Source organism: Perognathus longimembris, chromosome 17 (genome assembly GCF_023159225.1).
Source record: "Perognathus longimembris pacificus isolate PPM17 chromosome 17, ASM2315922v1, whole genome shotgun sequence".
In the NCBI taxonomy this organism is placed as follows: domain Eukaryota; kingdom Metazoa; phylum Chordata; class Mammalia; order Rodentia; family Heteromyidae; genus Perognathus; species Perognathus longimembris.
Window position 1 is genome coordinate 14,784,312 of NC_063177.1, and position 21,709 is coordinate 14,806,020.

Sequence of the window (21,709 nt, forward strand, 5' to 3'; positions counted from 1 at the left end):
TAGTAAAAACATGTTCTTTACATGAGGGATGGGATGGAGCTTGGTGGTATAACTTGTCTGACAGACATAAGTATGGAGCAGTTGAGACCAGTTTCTTCAGTAGATGGACTCAGGCATAGGGAGGTCTGAGAGAGGGTAATACTATGTACATGTATTGTTTTGTAAAAAGAAAACCCCTTAAAGTCTTGAAACTTCCCATGGCCCATTTTCAGCCTCCACATACATCAGAACGTAAGACCCAAGGGTAAGTACTGAATAAAAGGGAGAAAAATAAGTATATATAATATACAGTATCTCTTCCTCTGTCCCTCCAAACCACTGTACAGGCTGCCTCAGGGCAGTTTTCAAGCACACCCACCTATTACTTCCCAAATGTCTATAGATGGAGAAAACAAGCCACAGAGTAAGTCAGGGCATCCCCCCACCCCCAATCTGTCCCTTTACAGGAGACAGACAATGGTGACAGCCCACTCATCTGGCTAGCCCTGTTCCTCTCAATTCAAGGGGCAGCACAAGGCCTGGGAATATGGCTTAGTGGTAAAGTGCTTGTCTAACATGCACTCTTTGATTCCCCAGTACCACATAAACAGAAAAGGTCTGAAGTGGAGCTGTGGGTCAAGTGGTAGAGTGCTAGCCTTGAGCAAAAGAAGCTCAGGGACAGTGCCCAGGCCCTGAGTTCAAGCCCCAGGAGTAGCACACACACACAAAAAAGCGGGGGGCGGGCACAGCATCTTTCCTTACAGAACCTCTGAAGAGAGAGAAAAAAAATACTGGGTGGCATAAAGAACCGTTACTCCACTCCTGCTGGGCACAGTAAGCTACAAGCAGTGGAGCCTAGGAAGAGACAGAACATGGATGGGAGCAAGAAAAGAGATATATATCAAAGGCATCCAAAAATCTTACAGAATTCTTACTAAGCCTGTTACAGTCTCATGTCTCATTCCCAGTCCAGGAAGAATAGTGAGAAGGTGAATTCCAAATGCCTTTCCTCCCTGATCCTCAGGTCATGGCAATGTCCCCAAGGTTGTTTTGTAAATGACCAATATGTGACAACTAGAATGCATCTAAGATATACTGATAGCCTGTCTTCTCTGAAGCTCTAGTGCTGGCTATGAACATGAGGTTTCCATGACCAAACAGGTCTGAAATATGAAGCAGAGAAATTGAGGTCTGGCATACAGACCACATAAATCTTGTCAAGAATTGTGCTATGTCTCCCATGCTCCCATGAAAGAGATGGTATGACACAGGCATTGGAAACACAGAACCAGAGCCAAAGGAAGTGCATAATATAATTCATTTATTGCTAAGAGCTGGGTAATAGGACTCTTGCTTTAACAATACTGTCCTGAGGGGTCACCATATCATCAATGACACAGCAAAGCTTTCTTTTCTTTTCCCCCTCTCTCCTTCACTCCCTTCCTTTCTTTCTGGTACTAGTTTAGGAGGCTTGATATTAGAGCCTTGTACTCTTACTTGGCTTTTTCACATTTTCATTTCCATTTTTGTTGGCTAATTGGAAATAAGAATCTTACAGACTTTTCTGTCCAGGCTGGCTTTGAACCTGTATCTTTAGATCTCAACCTCCTGAGTAGCTAGGATTATAGGCATGAGTCACTGATACTTATGTAAGTTCTGTTCTTATGCTTAAAGTTTATTCTCTCAAATGGTAGCATTTATACAGAACTATGCAGGTATGCCTGGGCCAACTGACTGGCTTCTTAACCTTTTACACAGTATCAATTGTGCATTCCTCCATCTTGTAATGAGATCCCCCACCCCCGCCCAAGTAAGAGACAGGTACAGTTTCACCACAGCATCTCTGCCCCTTCTACCACAGCCTCTTGCCTTTCCCTTCTACCTTCACACACTCCAGGATGAGGGTTCTAGCAGTCTCTATCTTCTAAAGCTGAGGAGGTAGGACTATGGACCATGTGGCATAAGGAAATGGTCCTAGATGAGGAACTACCATCCGGAGAGGATTCCAGAGATACCAGCTGCAGTCCTGTATGCCATATTCCACTCATTCACAATTACTGCATGCCTACTGTTCCCTTGAGGATCCACTAGATGGACATTATGAGGAGCATCTGTCCCTCAGTAGCTCACTAGTTAATTGGGGACAATGCTTTGTTCACACAAAACCCAGCCCTGAAAACCACTGGTGACGGTGGACCTGTATCTGGAACCATAAGCAGGTGGCTGTGGAACCTCCTTCCTCCCCTCTCAGAGGGGAGGTGTCTCAGCTTCCTGCCCTGTCACAGGTGAGCATTTATCTCCAAGACTCCTTCCTCTTGACACTACATGCATCTACTAACCATCGTCCCTCCTGCTACACTAGAGCTGGCCTCCAGAATACAGGTTGTTTTGGGTTGTATCTCCTGCTGAGAAGCCACTGGAGTCATTCCCAGCCAGGTTCAAGTCAGCGTTATCCCATTCCAGTGCATGCCTGTAGACCTCATCTGACACAGGGCTTAGAGTTAAGAGGTAGCCTGGCCCTCTGCTCCCCAGTGACTTCCCTGTACCATACAAGCTCAATGCAGCACTTTATGCTTTCAACAGGTATAAGCCATGCAACGGTGGCCACAAAGGTACAGGACTTCTGCTCCAGCTCATCCTGGCACAACAGCATTCAACAAACATTAACTAGATAAGGCTCTGGAATGTCCCAATCCATGGGCCTATTAACTATGGCTTCATGCAAGAATGCCAGCGCTACCTGGAAAAAGCCTCAACCTTGGGCAAGTTACTGACCTTTCTGGAGCTGTGAAAGAAGATATACTGAGGTGGTACATGACTTCTCATTTTTGCATTGATGGCTGAGGCTAGCTAGTCCTAAACAAGGTAGGAAGTACTTAGAGGACCTGAGTCCTATGGCTCTACCACAATGATAGCCACTGTACTGTGTGCATGGACAGCTGATGGCACCAATGTAAACCAATGCGACCTGTTTTCAGTTGAGGCACAGGTACCACCAGGTCCCAGGACATAGGCACCTTAAGACCCCACTAGCTATCACTTCTTCAGCCAGATGACGAGAGACAGGAACAACCTCAGTTTGGGCTCAGGCAGAGAATGAACTGCCACATAGTAGACTTTGAGGTGCAGAGATAAAGGTAGAAGCTCAGAAGCAAGGTTACTTCAGGAAGGACAGGGGTGGGGGAGACTGTACCTCTAAGACCTTTCTGCCCAACAGGACAAGCCTGTTTTGTGAGGCTGGTTGGAAGCAGGACAGAGCTGGGACTGCTCCAAGTCTTTCAAAGACCAGTAGTACTGGGAGTAATTTCTGTCTTCCTCTAGGCTCAATTTAAACTTTATATGTGAGAAGTAAACATAAGACCAGGCTCACCATAGGATGACAGACTCTTAAGGACAACAAGCAATCTTTTTCCTCCTTGTGAGCCCTCTCGATAAACAAGTCACTTAACAGTGATATAGCTCCATTTTCCACTGTGGGGCTTGTCCCTTGAGCTGATCTAAGCTGCCAACCTTATCTATCACCTTGTCTGCAGAAGGGTATGGCTCTTTCTGGTCTTCCTCACATGGACATCCTGATGCTGCCTTACTCTAGAAGAAGCTGCACTCTGGATGGCATTGGCACCAGCCCATCCCTGTGGCTCCCTCCTTCTTTCTATCTGTAATGGCTCTGGCATTCACATCAGTGAATCCCACATACCCCTGGTGAGTTCCCCTAGCTCACTGAGAGCTGAGGAAAGAAGAGAGAAAGTGCTATACCCTCCACTCAAAGGCAGAAGATCTACTAGAAAGAGGAAAGGCCCTATCCCATTGCTCTCTCGAATAGGTCCAGGCAAGGTCACTATAGCCTCAGGCTTTGCTGGCATCATCTCTTTGGAAGCTGCTGAGGCAGGATCTATGAGCCTTTCTCTTTCTGCCACACCTTTTGGTCACATCCTCTGCAGCTGGCTGAAAAACAGCCCCCATAGTCATGCAAACCATGCATGTTCCTCCTGAAATCTGTGAGCATTCCATTATCTGGCAAAAGGCAGGTGAGATTAAATGACAGATGGAGATGGCTCTTGGTTTTATTCAGACAGGCCCTGAATGCAGCCCTGAAGGGCCTCTTCATCAGAAAGAGGCAACAGGAGAGCTGACAGGACACAGAAGAGAAGCACATATGCTGATGGAAACCAGAGGTGGCAGGAACGATGAGCTGAGGAAGGCAGGCAATGGTCACTGGGAAAGATAGCTCCAGGGATTTACACTCAGAGCCTCAGAAGTAGCAGCCTATTTACACTCTGTCTTGGACTTGACCTCTAGAAATTGATAGAAAGTAAGTATGTAGTTTACACTTGCTTTGTGGCAACTTGTTACAGCATCAATATCTACCATGCTATATGTGTGGTCAGTGCCTAGCCCACAAGGAACCACCATACCTCAGGCAGGTGAATATGAGGACTGTCCTTCCTAGGATTCCTCAAATTGCTCACTTGTGTTCTGAGACCCTATCAGCATGACTTTCTTCCTGGGCTCAAAAGAACTTTCTACCATGATTTAAATTTTTTTAAAAAAAGTACCTTCTCCCCCTTCTTCCTTATAGCCACAGTAAAGATTCCTATGAAGTGAGCTGAGCAGGGAGAATGCAGGAAGACAGACACTAACACACTAACCTACTTGACCACAGTCAGCCTTCAATTCACAGACTATTTTCTGATCCACAGTATTACCTATTTCTGGGAAGGTGCCAAGCCAAGATCATAGTCAAGGTGGGCCAGGTTCAATGGCAGGAATAGCTGAGAAAGGTCCCAGTATGTGTAGTTGGGGAAGGAGAAGGGAAGGAGTGAAAGGTAATGATGGAAAGGATTTGCCTTGAAGAATTTGGCAGCCTCCATGATGGTCCACTTTGTGTATGAGCATGATTATTGCACACTTATTTGTGAACATACTGGTATTAGCACTAGGATCTGCTTTTTCATCCCTATTGTTCTCCATTGTAAGCTTCCATAAAATGACTCTTTTCAACAGTTCTTCCCCTGCTGCTACTTAATTAGTTTCCAAGCCAATTATTCCAAGCTGTTCACTTTCCTAGCACTCTTCTCTCTGCAGGAGGGAGACATCCAATCCGTAATCACTACAGCCTGCAACTTACAGGACAAGGCCCAGCAGCTGTAGGAACCCCACCCATACTCTGCAGGTGGTGACCAGATGTCAATCACAGCCCATCCTCTCCATGCTTCCCCAGGAGAAACAAAACCACCACCAATGTCAGAGAACTGCTGCTCCTACGGTCCCCAACAATTCCTCCCAATCACTGTAAGCATAGTACACATGACAAAGGGCAGGACAGATGGTGTCCAGGTAGACAAGATGCATAGCCACCATGGTGCCTATTAGCCTACTTACTGGCTAACTGCAGGCATACTGGGAAAGGAGACTGTCTGGGATCTAATTATGGCATTGACATAGGAGGCACCTAATTACTGTTTGCTACCCTGTCTCATAAACTTACAATACTGTGGAGGAAGACAAGGACACTGGACAGTCTCCAAAACAGAAAGGCACTCACTGGGTACCTGAGGCTATCACTGGGTACCTATGGGTACTACTCCCCTCAGCATGGTCTGAAACTTGAAAAGATGGCTCTTCAGATAGAGGCCTCCTTAAAATGTTTACAACAGTGACACAAGTATCAGAGTGAGGGAGGATGGCAAGCAGATGTAACACCTCCCACCCATTATACACTGTTATTACAAATGCTCTCTGATGTAGTCCCAGCCCTCAAGGTGCCCACTGCTCTATAGGTGGCACTCACATGGAAATAAGTACAGGGTACTCTCTGTGCTCTAACAGGTGCCTTGGGAACAAGGGACACAGAGAGGACTTAGGCTAACCTAACCCACCTTTGTTATCTAAGACACACCTGCATGGGTTGACTGTTCCTGCCAGCTGACCCTCGCTGCCTACCTGACTTGTTCCTGTATGCTCTTCTCTAACTTCTTCCCTTTTCAAGGCTCAGGCTGGCCACATCCATCTCCCATAGTGGAGGCAAAGTATTAGACAGCTAACATGGCTGCTTAATAACAGAGGTTTTGTTTTTCTCATGTTTCTAGAGCTTTGATTCCAAGCCCTACTGATGAGGGCCTTTAGTAAGTGTGTCACATTATAGTATGAGTGCATGTAAGAGCCAGTGAGTAATACTATCTCTAACCAAGATGAGGCAAGAGAACAGGGTCCAACAGTCCCTTTTGCTGTCATATCCCCAGTGACCTAGGGCCTTGTCTCTTAAAGATCCATATAGCATCTCCCAACAGTACCCTTGAGAACCAGGACTTTTTTTTACATATGTACCTTTGGGGGACATTCAGCCAAAGTACAGCAGCACATATCCTTCAAACTGCCTACATAGGTCTCTATGGAAACATAGGCCTCTACAGGCTCCTACTGCTCCACTCCCTGAAGGAAGCTCACAAGCTGCTGATCAAAGAAACTGGCTACTCTCCTTATACCTGTGCTTCAGCCTGCAGGAGACAGTCTCAGTCACACTCTTCCAGTTGGATTTCCTTATATGTAACATAGAAGACCTGGATCAGATGACAGCTAGAAACTTCCAGGTCATAACCCCTCCAAGTCTACCCTCTTCTTTCTTGATCCACCTGTGATTGATCATCCACTGGTAGTTTCCATCCTTAGTTGCTGCTTATGTGGGAAACATTAGGGAGACCAACTCAGTTGTGAACAAGGAGAAAGGGTCAGAGTCTCACAAGCTGTGTCCCCCTAGCCCCTCCCCCATCTGCCAGCTTGGTTTGTTAAAGCTCAGGCCCCAGTTTCCAGAAAATAGTATTAAGTTTCATTCCCATATCTACATGCTCCTTCCAATGAGGGACAGTTCATCCATCACAGTGAGTCAGAAAAAAAAAGAATAACAACAACAAAAACCAAAAACTTAGAAGGGGTGACATTGCCCAAAAAGAAATGTCCTCCATGGGCTAGGAATGTGGCTTAGTGGTAGATTGCTTGTCTAGCATGCATAATAAACTCTGGGTTTGATTCCTCAGTACCACATAAGCAGAAAAAAGCCAGAAGTGGTGCTGTGGCTCAAGTGGTAGAGTGCTAGCTAGCCTTGAGCAAAAGAAGCTCAGAGACAGTGCCAAGGCCCTGACCTGAGTCAAGCCCCAGGTTCAAGTAAAAGAGGGAGGGAGGGAGGGAGAGGGAGGGAGGGAGGGAGGGAGGGAGAGGGAGAGGGAGAGGGAGAGGGAGAGGGAGAGGGAGAGGGAGAGGGAGAGGGAGAGGGAGAGGGAGAGGGAGAGGGAGAGGAGAGAGGAAGGGAGGGAGGGAGGCATGTCCTCCTTACCTGACTTACGTAACTGTAACCCCTCTGTACATCACCTTTACAATAAGCATTTAAATTTTTTTTTAAAGATCATTTTTCTCCCTCATTTCCAGGAAGGAAAAGGAAGTCACTGGGCAGATGACACCAATATCTTAGCTAAGTTAGTCCCCAAGAGTTCCAGGCACAGTGATAGAGCCTGGGAGAATCATGGGCAGCTGCTAATGGGGAAGAAAAGTACAGAGGAAGAAAGGTGGCTATAGTTTCTAGATCCTGTGCTTCATGCTTTCCTAAGAAGCAGGGGGTATAGCCACATTTCTCAGGCTCGTACTGGTGCAGCTGCCCTGAAAGTCCACCTCATCCCAGCCTGCATCTGGAAAGTTTCTTTTCCCTTTTTGGGAAATCTGCCTCTCTTACACACTCACCAGCTACACACAGTACATGGGTATATAAAAAAGAATATTTCCCAAAAAAGGAAAAGAGACTCCGAAAAGTGATCCCATCTCTTAGCTGCCTGGAAAGGCAATGGTCAGCCCCTGGAGATTGACTGAATCCAACGGCCCCTGCCCTGGTTCCCAAGGTTCCCTGGCAGGAGAGGGACTACTTGCTTTCTCCCGAGGGCATGCTGTAACCCTCAGACATCCACCTGCTTCCCCTAGTGCAACCTGGAAAGACTAAACTTTACCCATTCACAGTCTTCAGAATTTTCAGAAGGGGTACCAAATATCTCTGACTTTGCTAGGATCACTCCCTTGTCCTACCTTCTGTGTTCCTACCTATGCCTGTCCTTTCCCAAGCTGGAAATAAAAATTCTACAATAAGGCACCAAAAAGTAGGTGAGCTCAGTGCCACAAGTATTTACTAGCTCTGGTATACATCAGACAATGCAGAGACATAATAAGAATGATCAGAAACACAACAATAAAAGGGGGAGGTCACTATCTACTTGGTAACATTTAACTAATGAAAATAAATATAATATTGTATTTTTAAAAATTCCAAGTAGATTGTGACTACGTGTTAAGGGAACTGACCAGCCATAAAATGTTACAGTTACATGGAGCTGAATGGTAAGTCCCAGCCAGGGTTGGAACTGGGCCTAGCAGGACTGATAAGATCAGAGGTGGACAAAGACTACTCATAGCCACTGCTGTAGGTACCATACCCTATACACCATGGTAGTAATATGTAGGTGATGCCTGGGGTAAGACACAGTCAGTTCTGCTTGCCCTGGGGTAGTCTGATACCATAAGGCCCCACAGAAATCCCTCCAGACAAGGAAACAGTCTACCCTTATTTTACAACTGTCATTTCTCTTAAGGCTGGAAGCCAAACCTTCCTCACCACTCTCTCTGTGATTTCTTTTTTTGTTTGTTTGTTTGTTTGTTTGTGTTTTTGCCCATCCTGGGCCTTGGACTCGGGGCCTGAGCACTGTCCCTGGCTTCTTTTTGCTCAAGGCTAGCACTCTGCCACTTGAGCCACAGCGCCACTTCTGGCCATTTTCTATATATGTGGTGCTGGGGAATCAAACCCAGGGCTTCATGTATACGAGGCGAGCGCTCTTGCCACTAGGCCATATTCCCAGCCCTCACCACTCTCTCTGGCATAATATCTAACCGATGACTTGAGTCCTGTGCTTCTGAAAAACAGAGTTAATAGCAAATCAAACTTATATTTCAACTTTTTTTTTTTTTGGCCAGTCCTGGGCCTTGGACTCAGGGCCTGAGCACTGTCCCTGGCTTCTTCCCGCTCAAGGCTAGCACTCTGCCACTTGAGCCACAGCGCCGCTTCTGGCCGTTTTCTGTATATGTGGTGCTGGGGAATCGAACCTAGGGCCTCGTGTATCCAAGGCAGGCACTCTTGCCACTAGGCTATATCCCCAGCCCTCAACTTTTTAATAAATTAAAATTCAGCCAAATATCAGTGGTTCATGTTTATAATCCTAACTGTTCAGGAGATTGAGATCTAGAGTGTCATAGTTCAGTTAGTCCAGTCAAGTAAGCCTATGAGACTCCCTCTCCAAAGTAAACGGCAAGGTTGGAAGTGCAGCTCAAGTGGAAGAATGGCACCTGAATAAGCAAGCCAAGCAAGTTTAAGGCCCTCTGTCCAAAATAATACTGGCAAAATAGTAACAGTAAGTCAAGCACCAGTGGCTCACAACTGTAATCCTAGCTATTCAGGAGGCTGAGATCTGAGGACCACGGTTCAAAGTCCAGGCAGAAAAATCTGTGAGACTCTTACCTTTAACTACGAAGAAGTCAGAAATGGAGCTGTGACAAAGCATTAGCCTTAGAACAAAAGTTCAGAGATGATTCCTAAGCATTGAGTTCAAGCTCCAGGACCAGCATAACAAATAATAACAATAATAAGTAATTAATTAACATTTAAGCAAACCTCTGACCAAATTATTCAAGGGGTCTTATTCTTGATATCGCTGTTATTTTGGCAATACTTCTTTGTTGTGGAGGGCTGTCTTGTACATAGTAGGGATTACAGTATCCCTGCTCTGACTGTGACAAAGATGGCTGCAGACATTGCTATACATTACTGAGGCACAGCAACCCTTTGGAATACCACCAGTTTTAGGTATTCCTAGAAAGGATTCTGTGCTGAGGAGTCCAGCCATGCTGAACCTGCAGAAACCCTCTCCTGCTCTAGGTCTCAGGATGCTGCCAGTCCAGCACTAGAATGCTGTCCGCAGAATTGGAGTTCACAGGCTCATTTGAATGTCTGCTCATCCGGGCTATCAAGGACAAACCTTGATGCAGAGTACCAGATGTGGGAAAGCTCCCCTTCCCAGCCTCTTTAAGGAAAGCTCCCATGCCTCCTACTGTTTGGTTTCCACACCCATGGCTTCCTTGCAGCTATCCCCTTATGTAAGTTTTCTGATGCAAAAGGAAAAGGTCTAATAAGCCCAGTGTTATGCTTTAAAGACATTTCAACACAACTGCCACTGGTGGCTTTCACTAGTGGAAATAATGCCCCTGGAGGTGTTGCATGAGTATCACCCACCATATGGGTGGAACAGCACCAACTGGTTATCCAGTCACTCATCTAGTTCCAAGATCATCTGTCAGAAAGCAGAGAATGCACAAGACCTTCCAAACCTAAGTATCCCCTAATACTCTCTGTTCAGTCCAGGTCTTTCCTGGGGCTTTATTCCTCACATCCTTGGCACTGGGCCATGTCTGCCCCACACCACATGAAATAATAGCCAGCCCACACTCAGATTGTTGGGAGACCACTGAAGGCTGTGAGGTATCAGCACTCCTGGCTCAATGGTCTCAATTATAGAGCAGTAGCTCTTGGGATACTGCATGTACTCTTTGTTTACACCAACACAGAGGCTGCCCAATAGTCACCTTCTTTGTGCTGTGCAACTGAGACAAAGGGAAGAATGGATTTTGCTAAACGTAGCTGGTCCTGAAAACAGATTTCCAACTGGTCACCAAGGAAAGTCCAGGAAGCTGTTTCCTGGCCCCAGCTCAGCTTGAGTACAATGCAATGACCACTTGAGGTTCCTTCTATACTATTAGCCAGTTGCAGGGCTTAAGGTCAATCAGGCCTGGGGAGGGCAGGGTAATCTCAAAGTTCATAAGCTCCCAGCCTTCACCCTAGAGCTGCTGTCCATGTGGCTGCCCAGTCAGAAAGATGTCAAGAGTAGAGTAAGGTCTGTCCCCTTCAGACCTGCCTCCTGCCCCTGGGGAGCAGGAATATTCACCTCATTCTCCTGCTTCACCAGCCATCAGTGCTCACTTCCAATCTACTCATACTACTCTGCATCAAAGGTATCTCTATGGCAAAACCCTCAGCAGTCCATTCACTGAATACAAACCCTCATCAGAAGAACAAAGAGACAAAAAGTCTTTAAGAAGCAATCAATAAAGCTACACACAGTGGCACATGCCTATAATCCCAGCTACTTTGGAGGCAGATGCAAGAGAATAGAGAGCTTAGGATCAGCTGAGGCAAAGATAGGTGAAACCTCAAAAAGAGAACATACTTGATGCTAGTGGCTCACACATGTAATCCTACTCATTCAGGAGGCTGAGATCTGAAGATCAAGGTTCTAAGCTAGCCAGGGAAGAAAGGCCCAAGTCTATTTCCAAATAACTAGCAAAAAAGCTGGACTGGATGTATGACTCAAGTGGTAGAATGCCATCCATAAAATAAAAGACCCAACAGGAGCTTGAAGCTTAGTGTTCAAGCCTAGTTATCAGCCACCAAAAGGGCGGGGGGGGGGGGGTTCTGGAGGAATAGCTCACTTAGTAGAGTGCTAGTCAATGAGCAGCAGATACAGAGTTGGAGTCCCAGTCTTGGACCTAAAAAGAAAACGGAGGAGAAAAAGAAAATGGAGGTGGAAAAAGAGGAAAGATAAACACAGGGCTAAGAGCATTGCTCGTGTATGACAGCACTTGCCAAACATGCCTAAGTCCCTGAGTTCAATCCTCAGTAACATCCCCCCACCCAAAAAGCAACAATGTGGTATGTGTGTATATGAGAGAGAGAGAGAATATAACAGGAATAGAGACATACTCTTAATGGTCTCCAGATCAAGAGTAGAAAAAGTATCACCACAAAGAATAGGAAACAAACCCACTCTGGCCTTTTACATATATCATTACATATATCATATAATGATCACCCCCAAATCTCAATATCTCAATGCTCTTAAAGATCCTTGGATGGCAGTCATCCCATTCACTTCTCAAAGTTTCTTACCACTGTAAAGAAACAACCTCTGCATGTGACAGGTGACACTAGCCTATTTGACATAGCATAACTAGATTTTCTAGGGTGGTCCTAATTTTCAAAGGCTGCCTACATGTATGCACATGCATATGCACAGTTATCCACTCATGCAGTACAACAAGAGGCAGACTTCTATCTTTAATACTTTATAAATGTAGTCATACTTCCACAATGGAAGAGAAATTTCCTTTACAGAGGAAAGGCAAGAGTTGGCATGAGTGAAAAAGGAAAAGCCAAACATTCTACCTGTTTGGGTTAAGAAGGTTGTCCTCTGGAGTAAGAGCATCACAAACACTCAGGAAGCAAGTGAAAAATCACATTAGGTAGCAGAGCACAAAGACGTCCTTACACCTCTGGCATAGTGACCAGAAGAACACTAATTCTAAGGCCAGAAGACTTCTTACATCAGCAAAAACAGAAAACTATACCAAGATCTAATGAGACAAGTGAAACCAATCATACTGGGAAATGATAGGCAGCCCTGTAAAGACAGCACATGAACCCACCTGTCCCACCCATACTTGTATTTTCAGTTGGGACTTTACCCTCATCTTCCCTAATGCCAAGTCCAAAACTCCCTTTGGCCCTAAACAGATGTGAATTCCTCTCCCAATACTTCCTCTTACTTAGGACCACTGATGAATATGCTTCAAACCTAGAGTTACCTGAGTTTATCTGCAGTTATCTCTCTACCTGGTACCACTCTCCAAACTCCCAAACAGAAACTAGAGCAGGACCATACTGACACATGATGCCACCACAGGGGACTTGACAAAGGTTGGGGGGAGGGAGTAGTGAGGATACTTACCATCTCATCCAAGGCATAGCGTAAGAGGCCGTGCTCATAAAGGATGAAGAACCGCCGCTGCCATTTCTGCAACAGAACAGAGTCAGTTAGTAGTTAAGGGTCCTGGCCCCAGATCTTACCTGGCTGAGGCACTGTATCTGACAAACTCCTAGCTAAGGAACACTGGCTCCACAGATTCCATTTCTGGGGTGGATGGCAGGAATAGAAAGACAGCATAAGCACAGTGATTCATTAGCCATGCTGGGGCCAGGAGAAGGACCCAAATCACAATGTCATGTGGTTCTACATGAGCTATCAAGGTTTAACAACACGTGTCTTTTTAAAATCTAGAAGCTCCATGGAAGCAGGTGGTGATCATCTTTCTGTATTCCTCATGGCAGCAAGTAAAAAGCTGTCACATGATACATGTTTATACTTATGGATGAATGATCCAACACTATTTGGAATATACCACTGATTCACCACTTCTGAAAATATCCAGGAAGCTGCTATAAAAAGGGGTGCTCATGGGTTGAGAAGATGGCTTAGTGGCAGAGTATTATCTAACATGTGTGAAACCCTAGGTTCGATTCCTCAGTACCACAAAAACAGAAAAAGCCGAAAGTGGCACTGTGGCTCAAGTGGTAGAGTGCTAGCCTTAAGCAAAAAGAAGCTCAGGGACAATGCTCAGGCCCTGAGTTCAAGCCCCAAAAAAGGGAGGGGGCTGGAGTTATGGTCTGCCAGATGAGGGCAGTCAGATTCCAGAATTCACAGAGATGATGAACTAACAAAAATCAAAATGGAGAAATGAGATCAGAGGGAGCAACTCCACTATTCAGGGTGTAACTGACTGCAAGAGGCACTTCCACTCACTATCCAAAGGCCAGGCCACAGGGCTACTACCAACAGTCAAATGCAACCAAAGGCTACAATGAAAAGGACTATGTAGGTGGACATATTCTTTCTGTGTGGAGACAGGGTTTAGTCTACAAAACAAGGCTATAGGCTAAATCACAACTGATAGGGGCTGCCATTAAACCTCAAGGTCATCAGCAGATCCAGGACCTATCCACAGAATAGAACTAAACAACATTATGTATCTTTATTTTAGAGCAGAATTGTATCATTTCCCATCAGAAACTGGAAATGGCAGTTCTGTACAAACAAGAGAAACCAGGAAGGGTACTTGTTCCCTGGAAAGTACAGTCTGACTAGACCTATCTCCCACTTAAGTGGCAGGAATAGGACCTTGCCTTCAGGCAGGAATAGGGTCTTGCAAAGAGAAAATACAGGGGCTGCTTTCAGGCCAGAGCGGGGCTACCTGGACTTGTCTTCCAGAAACATTTCCAAAGCTCCCATGTGTAATCTTTGAAATTTAAACCCATTACAGAAGGAAGTCCAAAGACCAGAGATATAATACCAGGTCTGTGGGGCCAGAATATGTAGTCATGAAGCCCTGCCCCAGATGGGGGTGAGCAGAAGAGACCAAAGGAAAAGGGAAGAGAAGCTCCAAAGACGAGAAGCAGGCTTTGGAGTGGTTCATAAAAAGACAGTGCATGAAAAAGAAAGGACAGCATTTTAATTGGAGCTGGACCCAAAGGGGCTTCCTGGCACAAAAACAAACCAGTTAGGAAACTGCTGGTTTAACCATCTGTGGAGATGTGCCCTAGCAGGTTCCCAGGAGATAAGGGAAATGCACTGCTTAGTGAGAGGGAAGCTTAGGCCTCCAGGACCCATTCCTTCACTAGTACTCATGAGCAGAGCCCCTAGCTCAGGAGGGAGCATCAGACAGCAGGGCCTTGGCACTATAGGAACTGGAACCCAAATTAGCATAGCAAACGTGTACTCAACTGCTCCTTTGTCTTTCCCATTTAACTACCTTGAGAGTCCAGGTGAAACCCACATGAGTGGCTCATTTTGGAGAGATGATTCTGTATAACATGTGTAAGTAATTCTGAGACAAGTCTGCTAAATGAGTGGATCCTTGCTAACCTTGGCATCACAAATCAACTGTTCAACTCCTGTCTTCCTCTCCTATCTCACCAATTTGTCCTCAAATGGACCCTTCTCTGTGTGGTTTCTCCTATGCTGAATATTCACTCTGGTGTCCTTACCCGAGACCGGTGCACTGGGTTGTCAAAATCAGTCCCATCTGGAGCCAGGAGTAGCCAGCCACCATAAATAGGTTTTGCCTAAGAGAAAGAGAGAGAAAGAGAGAGAGAGAGAGAGAGAGAGAGAGGGAAAAAAAAAAAGACAGGTCATCAGTGACTTTGGACTAGAGTAGGAAAGAGGCAGGCAAACTAACAAGCAGGAAGTCACCTCCCACACTCTAACCACAGGCTGATTAGTCTCCAAAGTAGAAAGACATTTGAGAGTAAGAAGCTGGAGGGATTCTGCAGCAACCAGTGTAGAGAGGGGAATACAGAACTCCATGAATTTGAAAACCCACCAAGTACAATATCCCAGAAGGCAGGCATAGCTTCCCTTAAGTTCCTAATTAAGACATCAAGATCAGGAAAAAAAAAATGGCATTCAATAATATGTTAATGCCAGCATGTGTTCAGCACTAAGAATATAACACAAATGACAGCAAAACATGGCACTAAACAGGGCCCCGAGAAGCCAAAGCCTATACCAGCCAAAGACTCCTCAGCTACCTGCTATAGTCAAGTAGCAGAACTTCAAGTCTTCACTGAGTTATTTCTCCCATGTGAAAGGTAGAGATGTCAACAATTCTACACCTCAGGAAATTCATGCAATTTATGAATACTGATTAAGATATAATGCAAATAAACCCATTATAGGAAGGTAGATGGTGCAACCATTTAGGCAAAAAGCCTACAAAAAGCTAAACACAGAGCTAATATGAGCCCTAACAATCCTACTCCTAGGTAGACGCACCTAAGAGAACTGAAAAGAGGGGAGCAAATAAAAACCTTTACCTCAATATAGTACTCACAACCACCTGAATGAAGGTAGTAAAAACCTACAATATTCACAATAGATAAATGGATGAACACATTGTGGTCTGTCCACAGAGTAAATATTACTTATCCAAGGCAAGAAAGAGGTACTGGGCACAATCTCCAAACCCGAGGAAATATCTGTGTCCCTTGCTGGCAATAAACAGTCTTAGCCTGTTGACAATGGAGTCTAGCCTATTCTTTTTCTGTTCTCCTCCATTTTCCTAACACTATGTCTTTTTCTTGTTTGTGCTCTTGAAGTTTAAATAGCATATTAAATACTAACAAGCTCTTTGACAATCAGAGAAACTTTTTACTCAGAAATATGTGTAACATACCCATGAAAAATGTTTGCTAAATGGGCAAAATGTCATAGGGTAAAATAAGATTTAAAAAAAAAAAGAAAGAAAGAAAGAGGTACTGATAGGGCATATGAACCTTGAAAGCAGTACGTAGTTGAAAGCAGCCAGACACAAAGGCCCACATACTGTAGAATTCCCCATACGTGAAACATCTAGAACAGGCAGACCCACAGAAGGCAGATTAATAGATCCCAGGGGTGAGAAGGGAATAGGGGGTTGCCTGCTAATGGGCATGGGTTTTCTTTTAGGAGTGATAAAAATGTTCTGGAATGAGATCTTGGAGATGGCTGCACAACATTGTGAATACGTTAAAACCCAGTAAAATGCACATTTTAAAAGGGTGAATTTTACAGTATGTGAACTGTATCTCAATAAAAACTGTGTAAAGGGGGGGAAAAACACTGAGCTGGTGTCTGGCCCATAAAATCTCCATAAATATTAGGCATTGTTATACTTTTAGTGCAAGGAACCCCCACTCCCAGACCCTGGCAGGAGAAGTTCAGCATGGGTTACAGGATAGGATAGATACACTGACTCTGCCCTCCTTTACAGCCACATCCAGTGCTAATAAGGGCTAATAAGGGCTAATAAGGGGATATCAAGGTGAATGTGCCTGCTATCCTTTGGGAAGCAGTAACACAAAGAGAAACCCAAACCTCCTGACTGCTGTTCATTTATTTCTGAATTTTAATGCTGATCCTGGGGCTTGAACTCAGGGTCTGGGCACTGTCCCTGAACTTTTTTTGCTCAAGGTTAGCTCTACCACTTGGGTCACAGCTCCATTTCCGGCTTTTTGGTGGCTAGCTGGAGATTAAGAGTCTTGTGGACTTTCTTGTCCAGCTGGCTTAAAACCACAATCCTCAGATCTCAGGCTCCTGAGAAGCTAGGATTACAGGTGTAATCCACCAGCAACCAACTTAATATGTTTTTTATTGAGCAACTTCCCAATTGGGGCACCATCAGATTTAGCTGTGGAATCTGTGACTCAGAGAGGGCAGGCTGCTTGCTGGAGGTCACACAGCCTCTAGGTTGAGCCAAGAATCCTCTTTTCTTGGATTCTTTTCACAGGCCTTTTCAAGGCTCCTGGGAGCATTAAATTTTCCCATGAGTAGAATGGGTAAAAAGGGCTGTGGGCCAGGAGTAGAATGGGCTGCAGGAAAAAGGAGAAACTGTATTGGTGAAACAGGAATGAATGCTGGCAGAAGAGCAAGGGTTAAAATTACACCAGCAGTGCCCAGCCAGTCCCCAGGAAGAGGAAAAAGCATATTCAGCCTCTCTTCAAATCATTCAAGATATGTACCCTCCATGGACCCCACTGAAGCTTACCCACAGCATGGGGAAGCCAGAACCAGGGTCAAGCCTCTCCCTGTGTGTATTCTGCACCTGGTGAAACCCTGCTTGGCCTCTCCACTAGCAGGCACATCCCACACCTGTGACATCAGCTCAGGAAGCTAGACAGCAACACTGCCTCTTTGCTTCATCACATCACCAGATACATCTACTTGACCTTACCCAAAAACAGGCAGGAGAGATCTTGTCCAAGTTCTTTTACAACCCAGACCACAACCTCAGGTCTGGGTTCCCATTAGCATTATTATTCACTGAACTATCTACTGGGGCCTACTTGTGCTCATAGCCACGTGCTTTATCTACCAGCACCATCTGACTGGACCACAATCACAAATTACAGATCAGATGCAGAACATGATAAAGGGGCCAGGTGCCAGTGGCTCATGCCTGTAATCCTAGCTACTCAGGAGGCTGAGGTCTGAGGATCATGGTTCGAAGCCAACCTAGGCAGGAAAGTATGAGATTCCAATTAACCACCAAAAAACCAGAAGTGGAGCTGTGGCTCAAAGTGACAGAGTGCTAGCCTTGAGCAAAAAGAGCTCAGGAACAGCACTCATGACCTGAATTCAAGCTCCACAACCAAACATAGTAAAGGGGTCTTGGCTGGCAGAGACACAACACAAGAACAAGCACTCTGGCAGAAGCTGACTAGAAGCAGGTGCTGGCCCAGTGAAGCATTTACAAAATCAAATCTTTAGCTTAGTAGGGGACTAGGATAATAGCTAGAGGTACAGAATTTCTTTTGGAGACAAACAAGTATTCTAAAAGTGACTCTGTTGATGGCTGTACCTCTGGGAATATACCAAAACCCACTTTAAATGGGTCAGTTGGACAGGATGAATATGACCACAGTAAAAAGCTGTTTTAAAGAAATCATTTACTGAGGCCTATGTCAGGCAGTGGGGGAATGAGAACTGCTCCTGCTTTGTGTTATCTACAGGCAATATAGCATTAACTTACTTACTCACTCCCCACTCTAAGGGAGCCAGGCTTCTGGAGGCCTGAAAGCACCACCTAAGTTTTCAGTCAAGCTTGGGAAACTTCACTCAGAGACAAAGACAAGGGTCACAAAGAGCAGTGATCTGATCCACTGTTCACAAGAAGGAGCTACAGTAGACCCAGTGGGAAAAGGGAACAAGAGTTCTGGGAGAGGGGCTGGGAACATGGCCTAGTGGCAAGAGTGCTTGACTCGTATACATGAAGCTCTGGGTTCGATTCCTCAGCACCACATATATAGAAAACGGCCAGAAGTGGCACTGTGGCTCAAGTGGCAGAGTGCTAGCCTTGAGCAAAAAGAAGCCAGGGACAGTGCTCAGGCCCTGAGTCCAAGGCCCAGGACTGGCAAAAAAACAAACAAAGAGTTCTGGGAGGCTGAGCAGGCCCCATGGCATATGAGATGCACAGTTAGCACACAAGTTCCTGACAGTAGATCTGCCGCCTACAGGATAGATGACACCAGGCCCACCCCACAGCTTGAGCACTAGGACAGAGGAGGCCTGGACACTCTGATGGTTACCCTATACCGCAATCCATGTGAACAAAGGCCATGAAGGACCCCTAAGGAGGACCCCCACCCCAAACACACACACACACACGCACACACACACACACACACACACACACACACGATTCTAGTGAGGTCACATCTGGTAGCTGTCTTTAGTCCTTCAAAGCATCCAATTGAGCACATCCAGATGATGGCCTGTTCCATAAGTCCAGAGAGCCCTCTATATGATACCACCCACATGTCTTGGTGGTACTCCTCTGCTGCTGACTTTCCAGTTCCCCCACTTAGCCTCTCCACCTGGCAAAACCACCAATCATTCAAGACTCCATTCTGGAGAGGCCATCCTGACCTTCCAGGTCAGCATCCAGTGACTCACTTCTGTCATTATGACAATGATACATCTTAGAACTGATATACGTCTTTTGTTTCATCATCTGATTATAATACTATAGAGCCTGGCTGTCCCCTACCCTAGAATCTGTGCCCCACGAAAGCAAGAATGGGACAGGCCAGCTCTGGCTGTATCCTGTCACCCTGAGGCAGTCCACAAAGGGGAGAGAAGAGAAGCAGTCCATCCACTGTGGCTTAGGCTTAGCCCTAAGCGTATAGTGCCCTCTCTCTGAGTTTCCTTTTCTTTGGAAAACTTATGGTCCTGATTCAGCTTCCCTGTTGTTGTCCTAAGGCCCAGAAATGTCTGCCAAGAAGAGCTGCTATTCTCCCACTGTCTTAAAATGCCATATACTCCCTGTCACAGCAGAACCACTGTGTTTTTAAGTTTATTAGTGTCCAATACCAGAGGCTCATAAACAGTGGCAGGCAACAACCCAAAAGTAATCTGGCCCAAAAGGGAGTGCACCTTAGCTAATAAAGTGCTCTGTTCAATTTTCTGTTTTCTGGCTGTTGTGGAAGGGGCATGAACAGTAGGTGTTTGTTAGCACTGGGCTGAGCCAGGTGCTGAAAGGGTCCAAAGGAAGGACCTGAGTTGTTTGAGCTGTCCCTGCACACAACAGACTGTACAGAAGAAAAACATGGCTCCAGACCCCACAGAAGTCACCATACCTCTGAATGATTTCTTTTTTCAATATTTTATTGGGGAATAATACCAAATGTTTACAAAGAATTAACACCAACCTCCCCTCCCTCATAATCTGCACAATCAGATGCTGTGCTTCCAGCTGGTCTCCAAAGGGACTTCCGGGGTCCAGAGTCACTCTACAACCTAAAACCCTTCCAAATACAATGACTCATACTTACAAGGGACTTTTAAACATGTAGATATACAAACATAGTCAAACCAAACAGGAGACTGGGTCCAAGGAAGCACATAGTGACAATCTCCTTGTGCTTTTTGTCTCATTATCCTATACTAGATACTGCAGAAGGCGGCAACATGGAAACACCAATGGGCAGAGAAAAAGAAAATATAACTATAACTATAGAGTAATACAACTCAATACAGATACAAAAATGAACAAAACACTAACATTAATAAAACTCACCAATATAATTATAGAACTCGACAATGATGTCCACTCTCAACAACACAATGCAAGAATTTTTAACTAACGCAATGACAAGGTTCAAAGCCAGCACAGGCAGGAAAATCCATGAGATTTTTTTGTCCAATAAACTACTCAAAAAAGGCCAGAAGTGGTGCTGGGGCTCATGTGGTAGAGGACAAAGAGGCTCAGAGACAGAGCCCAGGCCCCAGAGTTCAAGCCCCAGGACTGAAAAAATAAAGTAAGTAAAAATAAAATATTTGCCAACTACCTATCTGACAAAGGACTAGTATCTAGAATATATAAAGACCTGTCAAGGATAAAAATGACATCTCACCAAAAATTTACAGGCAGCAATGTCTTCATGAACATTCATCAATAGCTATTAGAGAATGCAAATTTTAACCACATAACAAGCCAGATGTTTATGGCTCACATCTGTAATCCTAGCTACTCAGGAGGCTAAAATCTGAGGACTGCTGTTGTTTGAAGCCAGCCCAGGCAGACAAATCTCTGAGACTCTTACCTCCAATTAACTAGAAACAACAACAACCAAAAAAAAAAAAATGCTGGAATTGACTCAAGTAGTAGAGTGCCAGACATGAGCAAAAAGCCAATCAAGAGCATGAGGTCTTGAGTTAAAGTCCCAGTACCAGCACAAACACAAATGTTAGACATCTCTATACTCCTATCTGAATGGCTAAAATTAAAAAGTGATACCACCAAATGCTGACAAGGATGCAAAGAGAATGAATCAGTGTTGATAAACACTAGTTTGATAGTTTCTTATAAAAACTAAACATTGAACTGCCATATGACCAGAAACTATACTGGATATTTATTCCCAAAAAAAGTGAACACAGTTAACACAGAAGTCATACGTGCAAATGGCAATAGCAGCTTTTCTTGTAATAGTTCAAAACCTCCAGTTGTAGCTCTTCATCATCCACTGGACTCCAGTCAACAGTAAAATAGGAAGGATTAGCCAGGCATTGGTGGCTCATGCTGTAATTAATCCTAGCTACTCAGGATGCTGAGATCTGAGGATCAAGGTTCAAAGCCTGTCTGGGCAGGAAAGTCTGTGAGACTTACCTACGATTAACCACCAAAAAAATGCAAGTGGCGCTGTGGCTCAAAGTGGTAGAACACTAGCCTTAAAGAAAAAGAGCTCAATGGGCTGGGGATATGGCCTAGTGGCAAGAGT

The 21,709-nt window shown here is 45.1% G+C and overlaps 1 protein-coding gene across 6 annotated transcripts in view; it reads right to left on the reverse strand.

The window, feature by feature from the left end:
• Positions 1 to 21,709, reverse strand: part of LOC125365104 (myosin phosphatase Rho interacting protein) — a 128,901-nt gene that overhangs the window by 83,526 nt on the left and 23,666 nt on the right. For all 6 annotated transcript variants that reach the window (XM_048364934.1, XM_048364935.1, XM_048364930.1 and 3 more), the window contains exons 2-3: positions 14,939 to 15,016; positions 12,846 to 12,911 (exon numbers count right to left, since the gene is read on the reverse strand). In XM_048364934.1, the coding sequence (XP_048220891.1) occupies positions 12,846 to 12,911; positions 14,939 to 15,016 (144 nt within the window). The remainder of the gene's footprint in view (positions 1 to 12,845; positions 12,912 to 14,938; positions 15,017 to 21,709) is intronic.